Below are 19,866 nucleotides of genomic sequence, written 5' to 3'. Positions count from 1 at the left end.
ATTGAATCCATTACTTCTGTAAGCAACACTACAGAATTACCTTATTTAAAGGACACTACAGTGCTTTGGTATTTACAGTCTTCTACCATATTTTACAAATGAACAGTGGGGAGGTGACAGCCCAGTGCTTCATCAGAACGCAGCATAGTTAGCTGGGCTACAACAGAAGCTCCGATAGCCCATCGGCAATCTGCTTCCTCACCCTGGCATGAGTGCCTACAAAATTCTCAAGCCCACAGCCTTCATCCTGGCCATTGTTAAATTCTGCAGCCTTTTTGACTTCCCAGATGCCTTCTCCAAGTCACCTGACTCATACTCTCCAGCTTCATTTGCTCTCATAGGTTTCATACCTTGATTTCTGTTACTAATCCAAGATTTGCCTTGTGGCATTTTTTTAAATCCACAGGTGCTGCTGTGGACCCTAGTAAAAGTTCACTTTGGCTCTTGCTGACTTACTACCGTCTGCATTAGGGCCAGTGATCTGATCAGCAGGAGGGAACAATGGGAAGCTGACTCTTGAAGCCTGCTGAATAAGGGACTATGGAAAACTCCTAAATTCTGTAAGGTTCCATAGGTTCCCTGGCTCCCAGTATCCCATAGAATTCGCTGGTCCCTCAGTCCCAGTGACCTTGGTATAGTCCACATTAGGCCCATGGCTTCTGCTCACTTCCCCTTACCCCCCATGTAAATGTTATAATGTCATGATCTGGACTTTGTATGCTAGATTTTGTGTGCAGTGGTGTTGTAGCCATGTTGGTCCCAGGATATTAGAGAGACAAGGTTGGTGAGGTTAATATCTTTTATTGGAGCAACTTCTGTTAGTAAGAGAGACAAGCTTTCAGGCTTACTCAGAGCTCTTCTTCAGGTCTGGGTCAGATCTTCTTCAGGCTTTGGTAGTTCATAAACCTTAATGAACAGTGGAGAGTAAATATACTTAATATTTTTCAATAAATCAAGATATTGGTAAGCTATTGCTCATTCTGCTAAGGCATGCTAGTTTTTGTGGACCAAGAGATGAACCTGTTTGCGTTGAAATTGTGCATTCAAGATTTTTCTAGCTTTTCTTGAGGCATTGGTCCTGGGGCAGAGTTAAGGTTGTTATGGTACCTTAGCTAATAACTTCCGTGCATTCATATATTTTTTTTATTTTAACCTCTGAATTTAATAGGTCTGTGATGTTTGGTTTTTTTGATAACTACTGTACTCTTTTAAGATTTCCCCCTTCCCCCCCCATAAATTACTGACTTGTATTCTCACCTTTAACTCCGTCTTTACTGAGTTTTGTCTTGGAATATACTAATTTAATACAGGTTCAGATCCTGATCACAGAATAAGCAAAATTGAAATGAAATTACTGTATTTGGAAGTGCAAAATAAAGCTTAACATTAAAATTTTAACTGTAGTAATATCAATATCACTTGAGGAGGGTGTAGGTATCACATGAGTTAGAACTGTAGTCTTAAATCTGAGACCTTCTTATATCTTATTTCAGAGATAACAGAAAATAGTCCAATATTTATGCCTGGCAGACTAGCTGAAACAGTAAACACGGCAGTTTAAAGGATTATTGGGGCCTGTAAGTGGAAGAGCAAGGCCAAAAACTTGGCATTAAAATATTAAATATAGTAATTTTAATATCATATGGATTAGAGGGAAGACTCATGAGTTAGAAGTGTAGTTTTAAGTCCGAGGTCATCTTATATCATATTTCAGAGAGAACAGAACATGTTCCAATGTTTATGCAAGGCAGACTAGCTGAAACAGTAAACATGGCAGTTTAAAGAATTATTGGGACCTGTGGGTGAAAAAGCAAGGATAAAAACGAACAAATGTAATTAGTCACTGGGTCATTTGTGGGTTGGGAAGAACATGAATGTCTTTGATAAGATACTTGAAAAATGGACACTGAAGGAGCATTTCTTTTGTTTTAAAAAGGAAATGTCCCATTATAAGATTTAACAAATCTTTGAATGTATAATATATATTCAATTCTAGGTTATCATCTACAAGACATAATTCAATGCACTTTGTTTTGATTCTACATAAAGTAAGATTGGCTTCACCCTTAAATGAGAAAATTGTATCTATTTAACTAAATTGGTTTAGAAACTAATTTAGTGAAATTGATACAACTCCCATATGTGGATGCACTTTGTGTTGTAGACTGTGAATTGAAGGGTAGCGAATATTGTACCTATATTTAATGAAGGCTCTTGGAGGAGATCCAGGGAATTATAGACCAGTAAGACTTTATTTATTTTATTTATTTATTTGTATTACTGTAGTGCCTAGGAGCCGGGGCCATGGATCAATACCTGGCAAACTGGTTGAAATTGTAATTAAAAAGAGAATAACAAAACATATGGAAGATCATGATTTGGGAGGGTCTAACCAGCAAGGTTTCTGCAAAGGAAAATAGTGAGTAAAGGAAAATTGGTTGACATAATTTAGACTTCCAAAAGGCCTTGACAAGGTCCCACACAAGAGGCTACTAAAGAAGTCAAGTGACCATAGTGTGGGAGGCAAATTATTGCAATGGACCAGAAACTGGCTAGGGGAGACAAAGCAAAGAGTAGGATTAAATGATCAGTATTCATTGTGACAAAAGGTTAACAGTGCGATGCCCCAAGGTTCCATACTAGGTCATGTGTTGTTTATTATATTTATTAATGATCTAGAAACTAGGGTGAGTAAGTAGGTAGTAAAATTTGCAGATGAAAAAGTACATCCCCCACTTTTACATCCCCTATAACCCATTCACACTCCATCTCTTCTCTGCTCCTTTTCTCTTCTACTCACACCTTCCACCCACCTTCCCATTTCCCTCTCTTTCTCTGTAATACCAGAATACTTTGATAATGTTCCAGAATTTTAGAACAATAGGTGGCTGTCAAGACCATTCCTGTGAAACTGGCTTGTCAAGCTTGAACCCTTCCTATTCTTAAATAACTTGCTAGAGTTTGCCTGTAAACTAAAACTGAATGCTTAAAGAACTGCATCTCTGAAATGTGGTTTTGTGAAAACATACTGTTGCCAAGAACATTTGCACCAAAAAATTACAAGACTGGGGAAAATATAATTTTGTTTATTTAAGGAGCATATGCATATGATTAATGCTACACTTTCCTAATTGTCAACTTCATACTTTAAAATACACATCCCATTTTGGAAATAAAGTGGAATGATTAAAAATTAGATATGGGTAGAAAATAGGAAATCTAGATTCATCCTAAACTATGAACGCTCAACCAACATTTTCATTTCCTTGAACAAGTCATTAGAGGGCATTTTAGCAAGATGACTAAGCATGTTATTGGTGGCAGAAATGCTAATAGAAAATACAAGCTTTTAGTTCCAAACACATTTCAGTTTATTAATTTTGAGAAATTCTTTAACCTCTGAGAACATTTTAGATTTCCTGCCTGAAATGTAGTGCGACCAGTGACAGGTTAAATGAACAGTACAAAAAGCAAGGTATTAGAAAAAACATTTTTTCTGGTGCTCCCTATCTTTTGTGCCCTTTTACTCTGTTTAAATGTTACATATGAATATGATTAAATTCCATCTGTTAACTGCATAACACTTCATGAAATATTTATATGTAACGTTTTGTCTTGTTTTTCTTTTAAGTGAATGAATTTTTAGTGTTTGAAGGCCCCATTTTGCTGGATATGCGAATAAAGCATTTAATGAAAGCAAAGCAGTTGACTCAAGCAACTTCCCTGGCAAAGTTATGCTCTGACCACCCAGAAATCGACACCAAAGGCAGTTTTAAGCAAACCTACCTGGTCTGTCTTTGTTCAGGATCACCAAATGAAAAGCTAATGGAGGAGGTGAGTAAACATTACTTTTAGTTTGTGATTTTTTTCTATAGGAACTGCAGTATTTATGATGATGATGATGGCTTTCCTATAGAAAAGAAATCCCTTGCTTAAAAACAGTATATAAAATGTCGTATGCAACTCCTCCCCTCCTCCCAAATTGCTCATTTTAAGGCTCTCTGTAAAACTGTAAATGGAAATCGTTTTATTTAAAAAAAACAAAAGAAATATGGTCTTACGGCTAGCATACAGATTCAGTTCTGGGCTCTGCCACAGCTTTCCTGTGTGAATGCACAAGATACTTGAACTCTCTGTGCTTCAGTTCCCATCTGTAAAATGAGGGAAATAGTACTCGCTTTCTTCTATCCTTTTTCTTCTAGTCTGTTTTAATTGTAAGCTCTTCAGAGATGAGACTGTTTCTTACAATGTTTCTGTATACTGCTTCGATCTCAGTTAGGCCCCTCTGTTTATCATTTATAAATTATGATGATAAAGAGGCCATGTTCATTTTTGTAATGTGTGACAGGAATATGTACTTTATTTATTAATTAGAATACGTGCAGTTACTTAACTTTTAAACTTGTATTTTCCATCCTGCTGGCCAATTTAGGTAATGGTTCTTTTGGATGAATGGTACTATAGACACACAAGCATTAAGTCTTACAATATCTTTCAGTTACATGCTTCTATCCATTTTACTGGTGTACAACTTTCCTTTTACTTTAGGCAGATCCAGTATTTTGACATACTTGTTCTGTCCAGAAGCTCTTGAATTGCTTTAAGTAATCAATTGAAAAATAAGATGTTTGAAAATGTTCATTAAATTCCTTATTCCTGCTTTTCCACAGAGCACCGTATTACCACATGATTGAAAACAAAACCATCTAGTCAGTCTTCAGTGATCTTGTATTTTTCCTCTCCAGATCGCAGCAGTAGATTGCAAAGATGCCCTAGAAATGATCTGTAACCTAGAGTCTGATGGAGATGAAAAAAGTGCTCTAATTTTATGTGCAGCGTTTTTATCTCGTCAACTACAGCAAGGAGAGATGTACTGTGCCTGGTAAGTTAGAATCTCTTTTTGTTTGTTTCTAAGAGTACAACTGGATCATTTAACACTTTAAAATCTATTGGAAGGAGTAGAGCCTGTCAACTTTTTTTGAAAAAATAAAAGAAAAAGTTTAATATAAAACTAATGCTTTTGTAATAACCCATAATAATTAACATCATTACCTTACAATTCTTTGTTTCAAAGGCCATATTGTGGATCAGGCATCAGCAGATGACGTGAGTGCTGAGTCACTTCACTTGACAATAAATTAACTGTATTACATTGTGGAAACAAATAATTTTACATCTGTTAGGCAGGTGGTCAGCACTGTAATGAAAACTCTCTCAATTTTAGACAACAATTCTGTTGTCTGGAAGAGCACTTTTCACATAAGTCACCTACTTCTTTTTGCCTGTATTCAAAAATGAGCAGGTTTTCATGTGAAATCTTCCAGCAAGATCTCTCCACAGTCGCATTGAAGCCACATGCTAGTTTAGCAGCATTTGGTAGTTAAAACAAGCTTTCACTGGGCATCCAGGGAAACTGGCAGATCTTGTTGGGAGGCAGCTGACCCACTGGAACTTTAACTTCAGTCTGGTAAAATTGGTAATTTGCTGGTTTGGTCCCAGTCCTGCTCCGGGATTTGCTAATGCTGACTCCTGTATCTATGTGAAGTATAATTTGAAAATAATGGAACATGGAAGAGCGCAGGGCTGTGCAGTAATGGATCCTGCTGTAGACTTGGGACCAATCTTTGTGTATCATTCCATTGGTTATCTAAAACACTCTTGTCATTTACACCTTCAGATTTGTTGTTTTCTAATTTATTTTGTTATGAAGCAGCAGTCTGGCCTCCATATTTTTACTTGAATAAAGCATAAGCGTAACAATCTAACTTTATAATGCTAGCTTTCAGAGTAATTAAATATAATAAAGAAATAATGTGTACATAAAGTCTATGTATTAACATAGAATCATAAATATGTAGGGCTGGAAGGGACCGCAAGAGGTCACGTAGTCCATCCACCCATGCTGAGGCAGGATTAGGTATACCTAAACCATCCCTGACAGGTATTCGTCTAACTTGTTCTTAAAAACCTCCTTTGGCAACCTGTTCCGCTACTTAACTACCGTTATAGTTAGAAAGTTTTTCCTAATATCTAACCAAAACCTCCCTTGCTGCAGATTAGGCCCATTATTTCTTGTCCGACGTTCAATGGACATGGAGAACAATTGATCACCCGTTTCTTTATAACAGCCTTTAACATATTTGAAGACTTAACCAGCTTCCCTCTTAGTCATCTTTTCTCAAGACTAAACATAGGTTAAAAAAACAGGGTTTCTTCATAGTTCAGGTTTTCTAAACTTTTTATCACGTTGGTTGTTCTCCTCTGGACTCTCTCCATTTTGTCAACATCTTTCTTAAAATGTGGCACCCAAAATTGGACACAGTATTCCTGCTGAGGCCTCACCGGTGTCAAGTAGAGCAGAACAATTACCTCCTGTGTCTTACATCTGATACTCCTATTAATAAACCCCAGAACAGGTGAACCATGATCTTCTATAAAAGAAAGTATGAATTGTTAGGTTTTTTAGAGAGGCAGCATAAATCCTGTTTTCATCCTTCATATTTTTTTTAAAAGAACGCAAATTGATCAAATATAGTAGTTGTGTTTGTGCTGCCATTTATTCTGTCTTTTAAAACTCTCTGTTTCCAGGGAATTGACTCTCTTCTGGAGCAAACTGCAGCAAAGGGTAGAGCCTTCTGTACAAGTGTATCTAGAGAGGTGTCGTCAACTTTCGGTGTTAACTAAGACGGTTTATCATATATTCTTCCTGATTAAAGTAATTAATTCAGAGGTAAGGATACTCTAGAAGGTGTATTTTCATGGCATTTTGAATGGAACGTCAGATCAGGATTGAAAATTTTCTGGATATCAGCTAGCAAGTACATTAAACCTTCGAGCCCTAAGCCTTACCTACTTATGCAAGTTGTACCAATTTAAGTAAATCGGTTTATAAACTGATGTAATTACATCACTGCATCCCCCTTTTGATAGACTTTCTTAAATCGGTTTGAGTCTTTCATAGCCATTTGGTTTAAGTTGGTAAGGAATTCACTTAAGATGAATCAATGTAAGACACCCTTAAATTGACTTAAGAATGTCGACACAAAGGGTTGCAGTAACTAAACTGATTTAATTTATTACAACTTTTCATTGTACACATGAGGGGGAATAGATGTTGCAGCTCAGCAGCTGGGAGACTGGAGAGCTATAGCTGAGGATACAGTCTCCTGTAACATGAGTCCTACGCTCCAAATAGCTTGACAAGTTACTTTAGTGAAGAGAGGAATGTAAGGACCTGATACTCTTTATACTTCAAATATTAATGAAAATAAAATGGGAAAGAAAAAGATTTGAGGGGGAAAATTTGAGACCGTCTCTTAACATTTTAAACAAATTGTAAAAGGCAAAAAACAACTTGGTTGTTGCTTTATGATTCACCATTAAGGGTATGATTTTGCTTTGAGGGGTTAAGTTACGACTTAACTCTGAAGTATTTTGCTTTTTATGGATTTAGAACTGATTCTGTATCCTAAACTCAATCCGTGTATCTCAGTTAATCTTGTATGTAGGGTCACCCATTGTTTCAAGTCTCCGTTACGTCTTGCTTGTATTATTTAATGTTAATCACTTTAAGTCTTGTCCTCCCTTGAGTTGTTTGTTCTATAGGCTTTGGATCCATAGATAATTGTTTTAAGAGGAAAAACAAGTTGTTTTCAGTTAGTATATCCTGTGGGATTATACTCACTTGTCCTCCTACTCCTTCCTTCATTCAAGGTTACTTTACTTTTTAAATTTGGATTGGGTAGAAATAACTGGTTGCATGAAGAGTTGTGGTCCAGACCTTGAGCCATGTGCATTATATGCCTAATATTTTTCCTAAAAACCAGAAGTCTTCACTGAATGAGCTGTGAATCATTCTCCCTGATAGTAGAAATTTAAGACCTAGGAATAGGACTGTTTATTCATAAATACGATCACCTTACTTCTCATTTACACTCTTCGGCAGTGTAGCGGGATTTTAAAGTGAATATAAATGTAACAGAATTATACAAATGTAGAGCTGGAAGAGACCTCGAGAAATCATCAAGTCCAGCCCCTGTGCTGAGGAAGGAGTAAGTAAACCTAAACCATCCCTGAAAAGTGTTTGTCCAGACTGTTCTTAAAAACCTCAAATGATGGGGATTCCACAGTGTCTCTTGGAAACCTATTCCAGAGCTTAACTAGCCTGATGGTTAGAAAGTTTTTCTAATAGCTAACCTAAATCTCCCTTGCTGCAAATTAAGCCTATTACTACTTGTCCTACCTTCAGTGGATATGGAGAACAATTGATTATTGTCCTCTTTATAACAGCCCTTAACATATTTGAAGACTGTTATCGGCTGTCTTCTTTTCTCATGACTAAACATACCCTTATTTTTTTTTTTAAACGTTTCCTCATAAGTCAGATTTTCTAGACCTTTTGTCATTTTTGTTGCTCTCCTTTGGACTCTCTCCAGTTAGTCCACATCTTTACTAAAGTTTGGCGCCAAGAACTGGACACATTACTCCAGCTAAGGCCTCACCAGTGCCAAGTTGAGCAGGACAGTTACCTCTTGTGTCTTACATATAACACTCCTGTTGATACACCCTAGAACGATATTAGCCTTTTTTTGCAACTACATCATATTGTTGACTCATATTCAATTTGTGATCCATTATAACCTCCAGATCCTTTTCAGCAGTATAACTACCTAGTCAGTTATTCCCCATTTTGTAGTTGTGCACGGGATTTTTCCTTCAAGTGAAGTACTTTGCCCCAGGCTATTGAATTTCTTCTTGTCTTTAATTTGTCAGTTTTGTTTTTAATTCTAATCCTTTCCTCCAAAGTGCTAGCACGCCTTCCCAGGTTGATGTCATCTACAAATTTCCATTCCATTATCCAAGTCATTAATGTAAATATTGAATAGTATCGGACCCAAAACTGACACCTGCGGGGCCCCACTACATATGCCCTTCCATGTTGCATAAATTCTCAAAGATAATTGCTAATGGTTCAGTTTGCTTCAGCTAGTTCCTTAAATTCTCTAGGATGAATTTTATGACTTGAATACCTCTAATTTACCTAAATATTCTGTAACTTGTTCTTTCCCACTTCTGGCTTGCATTCCTTTTCCCTTGTTGATAGTATTAATTGTGTTGAGAATCTGGTCAACATTAACCTTTTTAGTGACGATTGAAGAAAATAGGCATTAAACACCTAAGCCTTCTTGATGTTGTTAGTTATTAGCTCTCCTTCCTTGCTAAGTAGAAGACCTACACTTTCTTTTGTCTTTCTTTTCCTCCTAATATATTTAAAGAACCTCTTCTTATTGCCTTTTATGTCCCTTGCTAGGTGTAACTCATTTTGGTCCTTCATTTTTTTGGTTTTGTCCCTACATGCTTGTTCTTTTCTTTGGCACTCCTCCTTAGCAATTTGTCCATGTTCTGTAGGATTCCTTTTTGATTTAGCAGTCACTAAAGAGATCCTGATGGAGCCATATTGCCCTCATACTGTTTTTCCTTTGCATCAAGATAGTTTGCAGTTGTGCCTTTAATATCATCTCCTTGAGAAACACCCAGCTCTCCTGAACTCCTTTGTCCCTTAGATTTTCTTCCCATGGGACCTATATACCAGTTCTCTTAGTTTAAGTCTGCTATTTTATTTTTGCCATTGTGCTCTCACTCCTTCCTTTCCTTAGAACGATAGTCACTTTCACCCAAATTGCCTTCCACCTTCACAACCAATTTTTCTCTGTTGGTCAGAATCAAGTATAAAATGGTTGTCCTCCAGTTAAATCCTCCACTTTCTGAAACAAAAGGTTGTCCCCAGTACATTGCAATAACTTATTGGAAATGTTGTGTTTGCTGTATTACTTTTCCAACAGTTATCCGGGTAGTTAAAATCCCCCATTACTACCCAGTCTTGTGCTTTGGATATTTGTGTTGTTTGTTCTAGAAATGCCTCATGCACCTCCTCTTTCTAATTTGATAGTTTATAGTAGATCTCTACCAGGATGTCAGTCTTAATTTTTACCCATTTTATCTTTACCCAGAGACTTTCAACTGGTCTGTCGCTCACCTGATTCTTTATCTCCCAACAAGTGTATACATTCTTGATTTATATAATGCAGCACCTCTTCCCTTTTTACCCTGTCTGTCCTTGAATAAGCTATACCTCTCTATACCAATATTCTAGTCATGAGACTTATCATAGAATATCAGGGTTGGAAGGGACCTCAGGAGATAATCTAGTCCAACCCCTTGCTCAAAGCAGCACAAATCCCCAGACAGTTTTTGTTGTTTTTAACCCCAGTTCCCTAAATGGCCCCCTCAAGGATTGAACTCTCAACCCTGGGTTTAGCAGGCCAGTGCTCAAACCACTGAGCTATCCCTCCAAGTCTCTGCCTGGGGGTGTAAAGTGGCCTTAGTGTAAATGAGAATCAGGGTGCTGTGTGTACTGCTATAATTAGTGTAACTAAGAAGGTTAGAAGACTTATTGATTACCACACTTACCTTCTGCTTCTGTGACCAGAATTCAAGTCCTAAGTTGAAGGTCCTAAGTTAAATGAATCTGATATCAACAGAGTCCCTCTCAAAACTATAACATACAATTTGGCATAATTGGTCGGTTTTGTTTGGGAAAGGCCCAGTACTTCATCAGTACAAAGACTGAACTACTGAACACACTCTTAAAATAAGTAATCCTAACAGGGCAACATGGGGGAGGCTTCTGCATTTTTCATTTGTGTGTGAATTTTAAAAAGGCTGGTGTTTCAGATTCCTTTACCAGCCTGGAAACCAAGTAACCCAAGCAAAGCATAATGCTCAGGGCTTTATTTCATTGTGGTGCACAGTTCTACAGTGTGAGCTACTAAACTATCATATTTTTAAACTTAAAATGTGAATAATAAACGCCTTATTATGATTTGCCTTTACAATTTCTTGAAATTCAGGATTTAACAATGAAAATTATCTTGTATTAACAAATGCAGAAACAGTTGAAGTAAATTGACTTTTTAAAATTTGTCTTTGTACATTGCAGATTGAAGCTGCTGGACTTGCAACCTGCATTGAACTGTGTGTGAAAGCACTGCGCTTGGAATCCAGTGAAAACACAGATGTCAAGATATCCATTTGCAAGACTATCTCCTGTTTGTTGCCCGAAGATTTGGAGGTTAAACGTGCTTGTCAATTAAGTGAATTTCTTCTTGAGCCCACTGTGGATGCATACTATGCTGTTGAAATGCTGTATAATCAGCCTGACCAGAAATATGATGAAGAGAATCTTCCAATACCAAATTCATTACGCTGCGAGCTCTTGCTTGTGTTGAAAACTCAGTGGCCTTTTGATCCAGAATTCTGGGACTGGAAAACTCTAAAACGTCAGTGTCTTGCATTGATGGGAGAGGAGGCATCCATTGTATCTTCAATAGATGAGTTGAATGACAGTGAAGTATATGAGAAGGTTGAAGACTGCCAAGAGGAGAATAAAGAAACTTCTCTGAATGGTCTTGCTGGCAATTTTGATGAAGCTACAAGCCTGCTTAAAGGCATAAGAGATGAAAAGCAGAAAAAGAGAGAAATTAAAAAACTGAGAGAGAGGGGATTCATATCAGCTAGGTTTAGGAACTGGCAAGCCTACATGCAGTATTGCGTGTTATGTGACAAAGAATTCCTTGGTCATAGAATAGTTAGGCATGCACAGAAACACTATAAAGATGGAATTTACAGTTGCCCTATATGTGCACACAATTTTAATTCTAAAGAAACCTTTGTTCCTCATGTAACTCTACATGTTAAGAAGTCCAGCAAAGAGAGACTGGCTGCTATGAAACCACTGAGAAGATTGGGAAGACCTCCTAAAATAGCAACCACCAGTGAGAATCAGAAGGCTGATGCCATATCCAAGCAGGAACAACGACCCATTAAAAAGAATAGTCTTTATTCAGCAGACTTCATAGTGTTCAACGATAACGATGGTTCAGATGATGAAAATGATGACAAAGATAAACCTTATGTACCAGAGATAATACCAGTTCAAAAACCATTGCCTGTTAATGAATTCACTTGTCCGGTAACATTTTGTAAAAAAGGTTTTAAATACTTCAAAAATTTGATTGCACATGCAAAGGGGCATAAAGATAATGAAGAAGCAAAACGTTTTCTTGAAATGCAAAGCAAAAAAGTGATTTGCCAGTACTGTAGACGACATTTTGTAAGTGTTACTCACCTCAACGATCACTTACAAATGCACTGTGGCAGCAAGCCCTACATCTGCATACAGATGAAATGTAAGGCAGGTTTTAACAGTTATGCTGAGCTGTTAACTCATAGAAAAGAACATCAAGTCTTTAGAGCAAAGTGTATGTTTCCTAAATGTGGCAGAGTGTTTTCAGAAGCATATTTGCTCTATGATCATGAAGCACAACACTATAATACCTATACCTGCAAATTCACAGGCTGTGGAAAAGTTTACCGTTCTCAGAATGAACTAGAAAAACACGGTGAAGATCATAATAAGCAGCCTGAAAAAGTGTTAGAGATTGAAGGCCAAACTAATCGAACTGATCTCATTCAGTCTTCAAAAGCTAATGAAAACCCTGAAGGGGTCACTGTAAAAAAGGAATTGATCTCTTCTCTAGACAATAACACAAGTAACTTTACTGAAGCAGAAAGTAATGTGTGGGATCAAATCAAAGTAGAATCAATTGGGACAGAGAGAGCAAATAAATCAGCCAGCACACTGAGGCAAGCTGATTCCCTGTCTGTTGATGGTTTGGAGCAATCTGTCACTGGTCTGGTAAAGAAAGAAGCAACAATTAGAATCAGCAACATCAGGATGCCTATTCTTAGCCAGAAGGTCCGGGATAACTTTGTAAGAAGAGGAAAGTTAGCTTCTGCAGGCAGTAAAATAGATACCAGTAAATCTGTAGTCCGGCAGTTGTGTTCAGCAGCAGAAGATTCTTGCAGTGATTCTTGTCTTCCAGTTTTCCAGGAAAGAAAGGAGGAGGATTGTTTCAGTCAATCCCAGAATATTCAAAACATTTCTGTAAATTCAGACACACCAAAAACAGAAGCTCTTGCATCAAAAAGCCTAGAAAGACAAGTAAGTAATATGATGCCCTTCAGCATGCAGAATCAGACAGGTTATCGAAACAACTTACCCATTTCCAAACTTGAACTTCAAGACAGTATTAAGAGTGCAACTAATCCATTTAATTTGCCCCTGAAGACATTAGAGAGTATTATATTTCTTCCATCACAGTCCAGCCTAAGCAGTTCTTTAGTTCCAGCTGTACCACCAGCAGCACCAGTTCAAAAATTTAACTGTCAAGTTGAGGGGTGTACTCGAACCTACAACTCCTCACAAAGTATTGGCAAACATATGAAGGCAGCACACCCTGATCAATACGCTGCTTTTAAAATGCAACGTAAGAATAAGAAAACCAGAAAACCCAGCAATTTGCAAAATATGCCTAGTGATGGAAAGATTATGTATTTTTTGCCATCGCAAGTAGACAACCCCAATAATGCTGCTTTTACATCACAAAACAAAACTAGTGTAAATGCTGCTTGCTCAAGTCAGTTGCAACATGTCTCAAATACACTTTTCCCAACCCACTTAGAAACTTTATCTAATCCAGTGATACCAACAGTGGAAAGTGTCATAAATCCAGTCTGTATTAAAAGTGAACCTGAGAGTGTTTTATGTTCCCAAATGGAAAATCTATCCAATGCGACTTTACCTTCACAATTAGAAGATCTGGCAAAAACAGTTATGCCTTTGAATATTGACAGTGGTTCAGATCCCTTTCTTCCTTTACCTGCCGAAAGCAATTCCATTTCTCTCTTTCCTTCACCAGCAGACCATGTTCCAAATTCAGTCTTCTCGCAGCTGGAAAACAATACAAATCATTTTTCATCACAGCTAGAAGGGAACACTAGTTCTGTTTTTCCAAAGGAGGAAAGTGTTGATGAACCAATTTTTTCTTCTCGAGCAAATAGTGAAAATAACTTCAGTGAAACCACCTCCCAAGTTCCAGCTTCAGAAAAGGTGAAAAAGGATCGTGGACGGGGTCCAAATGGAAAAGAAAGGAAGCCAAAACATAACAAGCGAGCAAAATGGCCAGCAATAATTAGAGATGGCAAATTTATCTGCAGTAGGTGTTTCAGAGTTTTTACTAATCCCAGATCACTTGGTGGTCACTTGTCTAAACGATCTGTTTGTAAACCCATTGAGGGATCAGAAATTTCTCCAGAAGCCCTGCAGACTAATGGACAATCTTCTCTACTTGCCAGTATGATTCTTTCCTCAAATGTAGGAAACTTGCAGCAACCCCAGGAGTCTACATTCAATCCAGAAGCATGTTTTAAAGATCCATCATTCCTACAGTTGCTTGCAGCTGAAAATCGTTCAGCTGCTTTTTTGCAGACCATGTTTCCACGGGCTAGTGTGGCTAACTTTAATCCGAGTGGGAATGAGGAAGGAAATGAAATTATTAAACAAGCCTTGGAAACTGCAGGCATTCCAAGTACATTTGATAACACTGAAATGCTTCCACATATAGTTACAACTAGCTGTGTCACTGGTACAACTCAAATGAATGCAGCAGTTCTCTCCAATCCAACTGTATCCCCTCTCTTGCAGACAGTCTGCAACCCAAGTACCCTACTAACAAACCAAAACCGGGCCCTAAACAACAAAATTCCTTCATCGGATGACTGCAACAATTTGCCTGTTTTTGCAACAGATGATTTAATGCTAAAGACTATTGAAAATGGCTTGTGCTCTGGCTCATTTTCTAATTCTGTTGCAGCAGCACAGAATTTTGCAAGTAATAGTTCACGAGTTTCGGTTATAAATAGTCCCAAGAATTCAGGATCAAGTACCTTGAATAAGAAGGGGAGCAGTGCTTCAAAGAGAAAGAAAAAAGCAGCTACTCCATTGCTTGCACCTAACTCTTCACAAAAATTAGTAGTAAATGATTTAACAACAATGGGACTTCTAGCTAAAAGCATTGAAGGGAGTGTGCAAGTACCAACAGATAATTTTCAATCAAACTTACTGGCAAACTGTGAGTCTCAGGTGTTGGTGGAAAATCTTACACAAAAACTAAATAATGTTGACAATCAGTTGTTCGTGCCCAGTGTCAAAGAAAACTTCAAAACTAATCTTGAGTCTCATGCAGCATTAGCTCCTTTAACAATAAAAACTGAAAATGGTGACTCCCAAATGATGACTCTGAATGCCTGTGCTCAAGGAAATTCTGATTTACAGATTTCAGAGGACAATGTTATTCAAAACTTTGAGAAAACCCTTGAAATAATTAAGACTGCTATGAATTCCCAAATACTTGAGGTAAAAAATGAAATCCAGGATGCTGTCATTGGGTCAACCAAGAATACACAAGTAAATACTACAGAACTGCCTCCAGCAAACTGTTCACAGAATGTTAAGTTACCCAACCATACCCAATTTGCAGTACACACTAGGGATGTCATCACTGCAAAGAGTAACTCTTCTCAACCTGAAACTTCTCAAAAGGATGATGTTCAAGTGTTGGAAATTTTAGAGGGTTTGCAGAAACTGAGATTAGAAAATGATACATCCAGTCAGGTGTCTGATAGTGTATCTCCGTGTCCTCCAGCGGATACACTAGCACCGCTTACTGCTGTTGCTGTTGTATCAACTGAGAATACATCCGTGGCCCAGCCATCTTCAGAGACAAGTAATATTCAATTTAGTGACAAAGTCCACAAGCCTTTTGTGTGCCAGGACCAAGGCTGTGATTATAGTGCTATGACAAAGGATGCATTATTTAAACACTATGGCAAGGTACATCAATACACTGCAGAAATGATACTGGAAATCAAGAAACATCAATTGAAGTATGCCCCATTTAAATGTGTTGTAACTACCTGTCCAAAAACATTCACAAGAAATTCGAATCTCCGAGCACACTGTCAGCTGGTGCATCACTTCACAACGGAGGAAATGGTAAAATTAAAAATAAAAAGACCTTATGGAAGACGATCTCATAATGAAGCTATAAACATAACCCAAAGGCCTGTTGAAATAAAAAATCTGCAGACTCTAATAATGAAAAGTAAAAACGAACCTCGGTTGGTTAAAGGACTTGAAGTAAAGAAGGAGGCTGTCATACAACCTGTAAAAGTCCCAGAAAAGCTAATCCCAGAAAAAAAAAATCCTGAAAAACTGGAAAAACCTCCACAGGTGCTTACTGTCCCTCCAGAGCAATATAATGCAGCGTCTTTCAGTAATATACAGATACAACCAAAAGTTCGCAAAATTAGGAGGCATCGGAAGGAGAAAGAAGAAAGAAAACGCAGGAAACCAGTAACCAAATCTCTTGAGTTTCCTACTAGATATAGTCCTTACAGACCATACCGATGTGTCCATCAAGGCTGTTTTGCAGCTTTTACAATACAGCAAAACCTGATTCTTCATTACCAGGCTGTTCACAAATCAGATTTGCCTGCCTTCTCTGCGGAGGTTGAAGAAGAAAGTGAGCCAAGTAAAGAAGAATGTGATGAAGTTGAAACCAAACAGACTGTGAAAGAATTCAGGTGTGAAGTGAGTGACTGCTCGAGAATATTTCAGGAGATTACTAGTCTGATACAGCATTATATGAAGCTTCATGAGATGACTCCTGAGGAAATCGGAAGCATGAAATCAGCCCTAGATGTTGGAAGATTTTCATGTGATCAATCTCAGTGTAAATCTTCATTTACAGCCTATTTTAACTATATTCTACATCTTGAAACAGATCATGGAATTAAGATAAGGCCAAACAAAGTAGAAGAAGATGGCATATACAAGTGTGATTGTGAGGGCTGTGATCGTATGTATGCAACTAGATCAAACCTTCTAAGACACATTTTTAATAAACATAACGATAGGCATAAAGATCACTTAATAAGGCCCAGGCGATTAACACCAGGTCAGGAAAATATTTCCAGCAAGGCAAACCAAGAGAAGCCAATAAAGTCTAAACATAGAGGACTGAAACACAATAGGTCAGGAAAGGAAGGAAACAGATTGTCGATAAAGACCAAACGAAAGAAAAACGTTAACTTGGAAAGCAAGAATACAAAAAGTGGGCAGATTCAAGAAAACAAGGCTTATTCCCTGAAACGTGGAAAACATGTGTATTCGATAAAGGCTATAAATGATGCCTTATCTGAATGTACAAGCAGATTTGTAACACAGTATCCTTGTATGATAAAAGGATGTTCCTCAGTTGTTACAAGTGAGAGTAATATAATTAGACATTATAAATGTCATAAGTTATCTAAGGCATTTACTTCACAACACAGAAATCTTCTTATTGTCTCAAAAAAACACTCTGTCTCACAAGTAAAGGAAGCATCCTCTGAACAAGAGGAAGCTAATAAAAAAAGTGATGTGAAAGAGTCTGATCCATGTTTGCCAGAGAGCAATGATGACTTGAGTACCTCTGTATTACCACAGAGTGAAATTGAAAAAGGCGAGAAAGATGAAGTGGATGAACTGACAGAACTCTTCATTACTAAATTGATTAATGAGGATTGCACGTGTGCTGAAAATCCAGCTAAAACCTCTTCCAGTGTAAATAGTAACTTTCAGGAAACTGTCTCCTGCCACTCAGAAAAGCAAAAATCGAATAATTTAAAGAGAGCAAATAAAGAAAAAAACCTCTCTCAGAATAAAAAGAGAAGACTTGAGAAACCTGAAGAAGTACTGGCAGTTGAATTAAGTAGCATGCGTAGGGAGGAAGAGACTGCTGTTGCTATTCAGACCGCTGAAGAGCAACCCACGACTTTCGATTGGAGTTCATTTAAGCCTATGGGATTTGAAGTATCATTCCTCAAGTTCCTTGAAGAGTCTGCTGTGAAGCAAAAGAAAAATGCTGAGAGAGACTACCATAGCAGTGGAACCAAAAAAGGGTCTCATTCAAACTCAAAAAAATCCAATGAAAAGACCTCCTTGGCAAGTAGTAATGTTACATGGTCCTGTTCTGAAAGGGAAACCCTTGTACAGTTTGCCAACCCATCACAACTTCAGTGTAGTGATAAAGTAAAAATAGTTTTAGACAAGACTCTTAAAGACTGCACTGAGCTTGTGTTGAAGCAACTTCAGGAAATGAAACCTACTGTCAGTCTGAAAAAACTTGAAGGACATTGGGAGGATGATCCAGCAGCTACAGTTGCAAAAGAAATTCTTGTGGGTAATGAGGAAGGGGAATCACATTACTGATAACTGTGTTTTAAACATGACCTGTAATACATTTTATTTTGAATAGGAAGCCATCAAGCATGCTAGTAATTGTGAAGCTTTTTTATTTTGTTGAAGTGATTTAACCTAGCAGAAACATGACATTAGTCATGTAAATTTCTTATTTGTTTTTATCCCTATGGGACTTGAGGAACAGAATCATTGCTTCAGTTTTGTAAATAGTTGGTCAGAACTTCAACTTTCTATCAAATTGTCCTTTCCATTAACTAAATCTTTGTGAATTGTCTGTGATTGGTATCTTTCACCAGGTCACTTCTCATGTATAACAGTACTCTTTATTTGTAGATACATTTTTTGTATATATTTATTATTGTAAATCATTTGCTGCCACCAGCAGTCTGTAAGTCTAAACTATTAAATGACACATTTATATTCGGAATTTTAATTTGTAACTAAGCGATCAAGTTTTTAAAATTGTCCTTTAATCATTTTAAATTAAGAACTTTTTGAACTAAATCTAGATAAGTCTGCCATATCCAGTTTATTTTGCTTAAAGCATTTATTTACAGGAAAGAAGCTGGATAAGATCACATTTCATATGTTCAGCACATACTGACAGTTCTCATTTTTTGTAAATTTTAACATCCAGTATCTTTGGATGGTATTCATATGTAGTTAAGTCATAAATTTAAATAGTTTTCCTATAACTACATTTTTCATTGCTTTTAATTGGGTACAAAGCTATTATGATTCCATAATACAATGGAAATGTGAATAAAAGTAGTTTGCTACATTGGAGATTTTAAACAGCATTTGGTATTGAAGAACCTGTTGTGAATGTGATAGAAAATTAGTAGTGTGGAGCAGTGTATATATTTGAGGTGGTGATTTGTGAAGTAGCCCAGTATTGCCTTAAATAAAATCACATTTCATTTCTTGTTTTATACATGTGATCTTATGAAGGTTATTTTTGTTTCTGTAACTTAAATTGATGTATAGTTTAGTTGTTTGTTTTTTTTTTTTTTTTTTTTTTTTTGGTTTAAAAAAAATGCTACTTTGGAAACAGTGGGATCTGGGGGAGAGTTTTTTGGGTTTTGGTTTTTTGTTTTTAAATAATGGCTTTTTAAATGTGTTTATTTTGACCATACCAGAGTGGTATCTATCTATAAATATGAGTTCTCATGCCATGACATTTAAAACTGAATAAGTGGAGCACTTTCTAAAAAGAAAGGTAGAGATTGTGAACTCATAGACAAAATATCTGTACTCTACAGGTGGCATAGGTTCCCTCTGCACTCACCTTTCCTCTTGCTGACTGTTTTTGGCAACGATTTTGCCTACTCTGTATTTCCACACTGGAATGAGCGTTGGAAGCAGTGCCACTTATCTCACAAATCCCAGTTATGACCTCTCTTTATGCTGCTAACTGCAGTGACAAGTATCTATTTTGTTTAGTAACCAAAACAGTAAATACATTAGTGGGAGCTCTCATTATCCAAGAAAATTTAAAATGTTTTAAAACAATATATAAGATTATCCTTAATTTACACTGAACCAAGCAGCTATAGTGTTTGGTACCAAAAATCATTTTCCTTGGATTCTTCACTTTTTTTATAAAATTCCATACCCATGTTAGCACCTTTCCTTATTACATAAGAACTAAACATGTTGAT

At 37.1% G+C, this 19,866-nt stretch overlaps 1 protein-coding gene across 1 annotated transcript in view; it reads left to right on the top strand.

The window, feature by feature from the left end:
* ZNF292 (zinc finger protein 292) overlaps positions 1–19,111 on the top strand; it is a 66,873-nt gene extending 47,762 nt beyond the window's left edge. The window contains exons 5-8 of the mRNA XM_024201821.1: positions 3,632–3,834; positions 4,746–4,882; positions 6,589–6,730; positions 11,000–19,111. Coding sequence (XP_024057589.1) covers positions 3,632–3,834; positions 4,746–4,882; positions 6,589–6,730; positions 11,000–18,214 — 7,697 coding nt within the window. The 3' untranslated portion in view covers positions 18,215–19,111. The remainder of the gene's footprint in view (positions 1–3,631; positions 3,835–4,745; positions 4,883–6,588; positions 6,731–10,999) is intronic.
* Positions 19,112–19,866: the final 755 nt, after the last annotated feature.

Source organism: Terrapene carolina, unplaced genomic scaffold (assembly GCF_002925995.2).
Source record: "Terrapene carolina triunguis isolate 2854851 unplaced genomic scaffold, T_m_triunguis-2.0 Scaffold42, whole genome shotgun sequence".
NCBI lineage: Eukaryota > Metazoa > Chordata > Testudines > Emydidae > Terrapene > Terrapene triunguis.
This window is presented reverse-complemented; position numbering and strand designations above follow the sequence as displayed.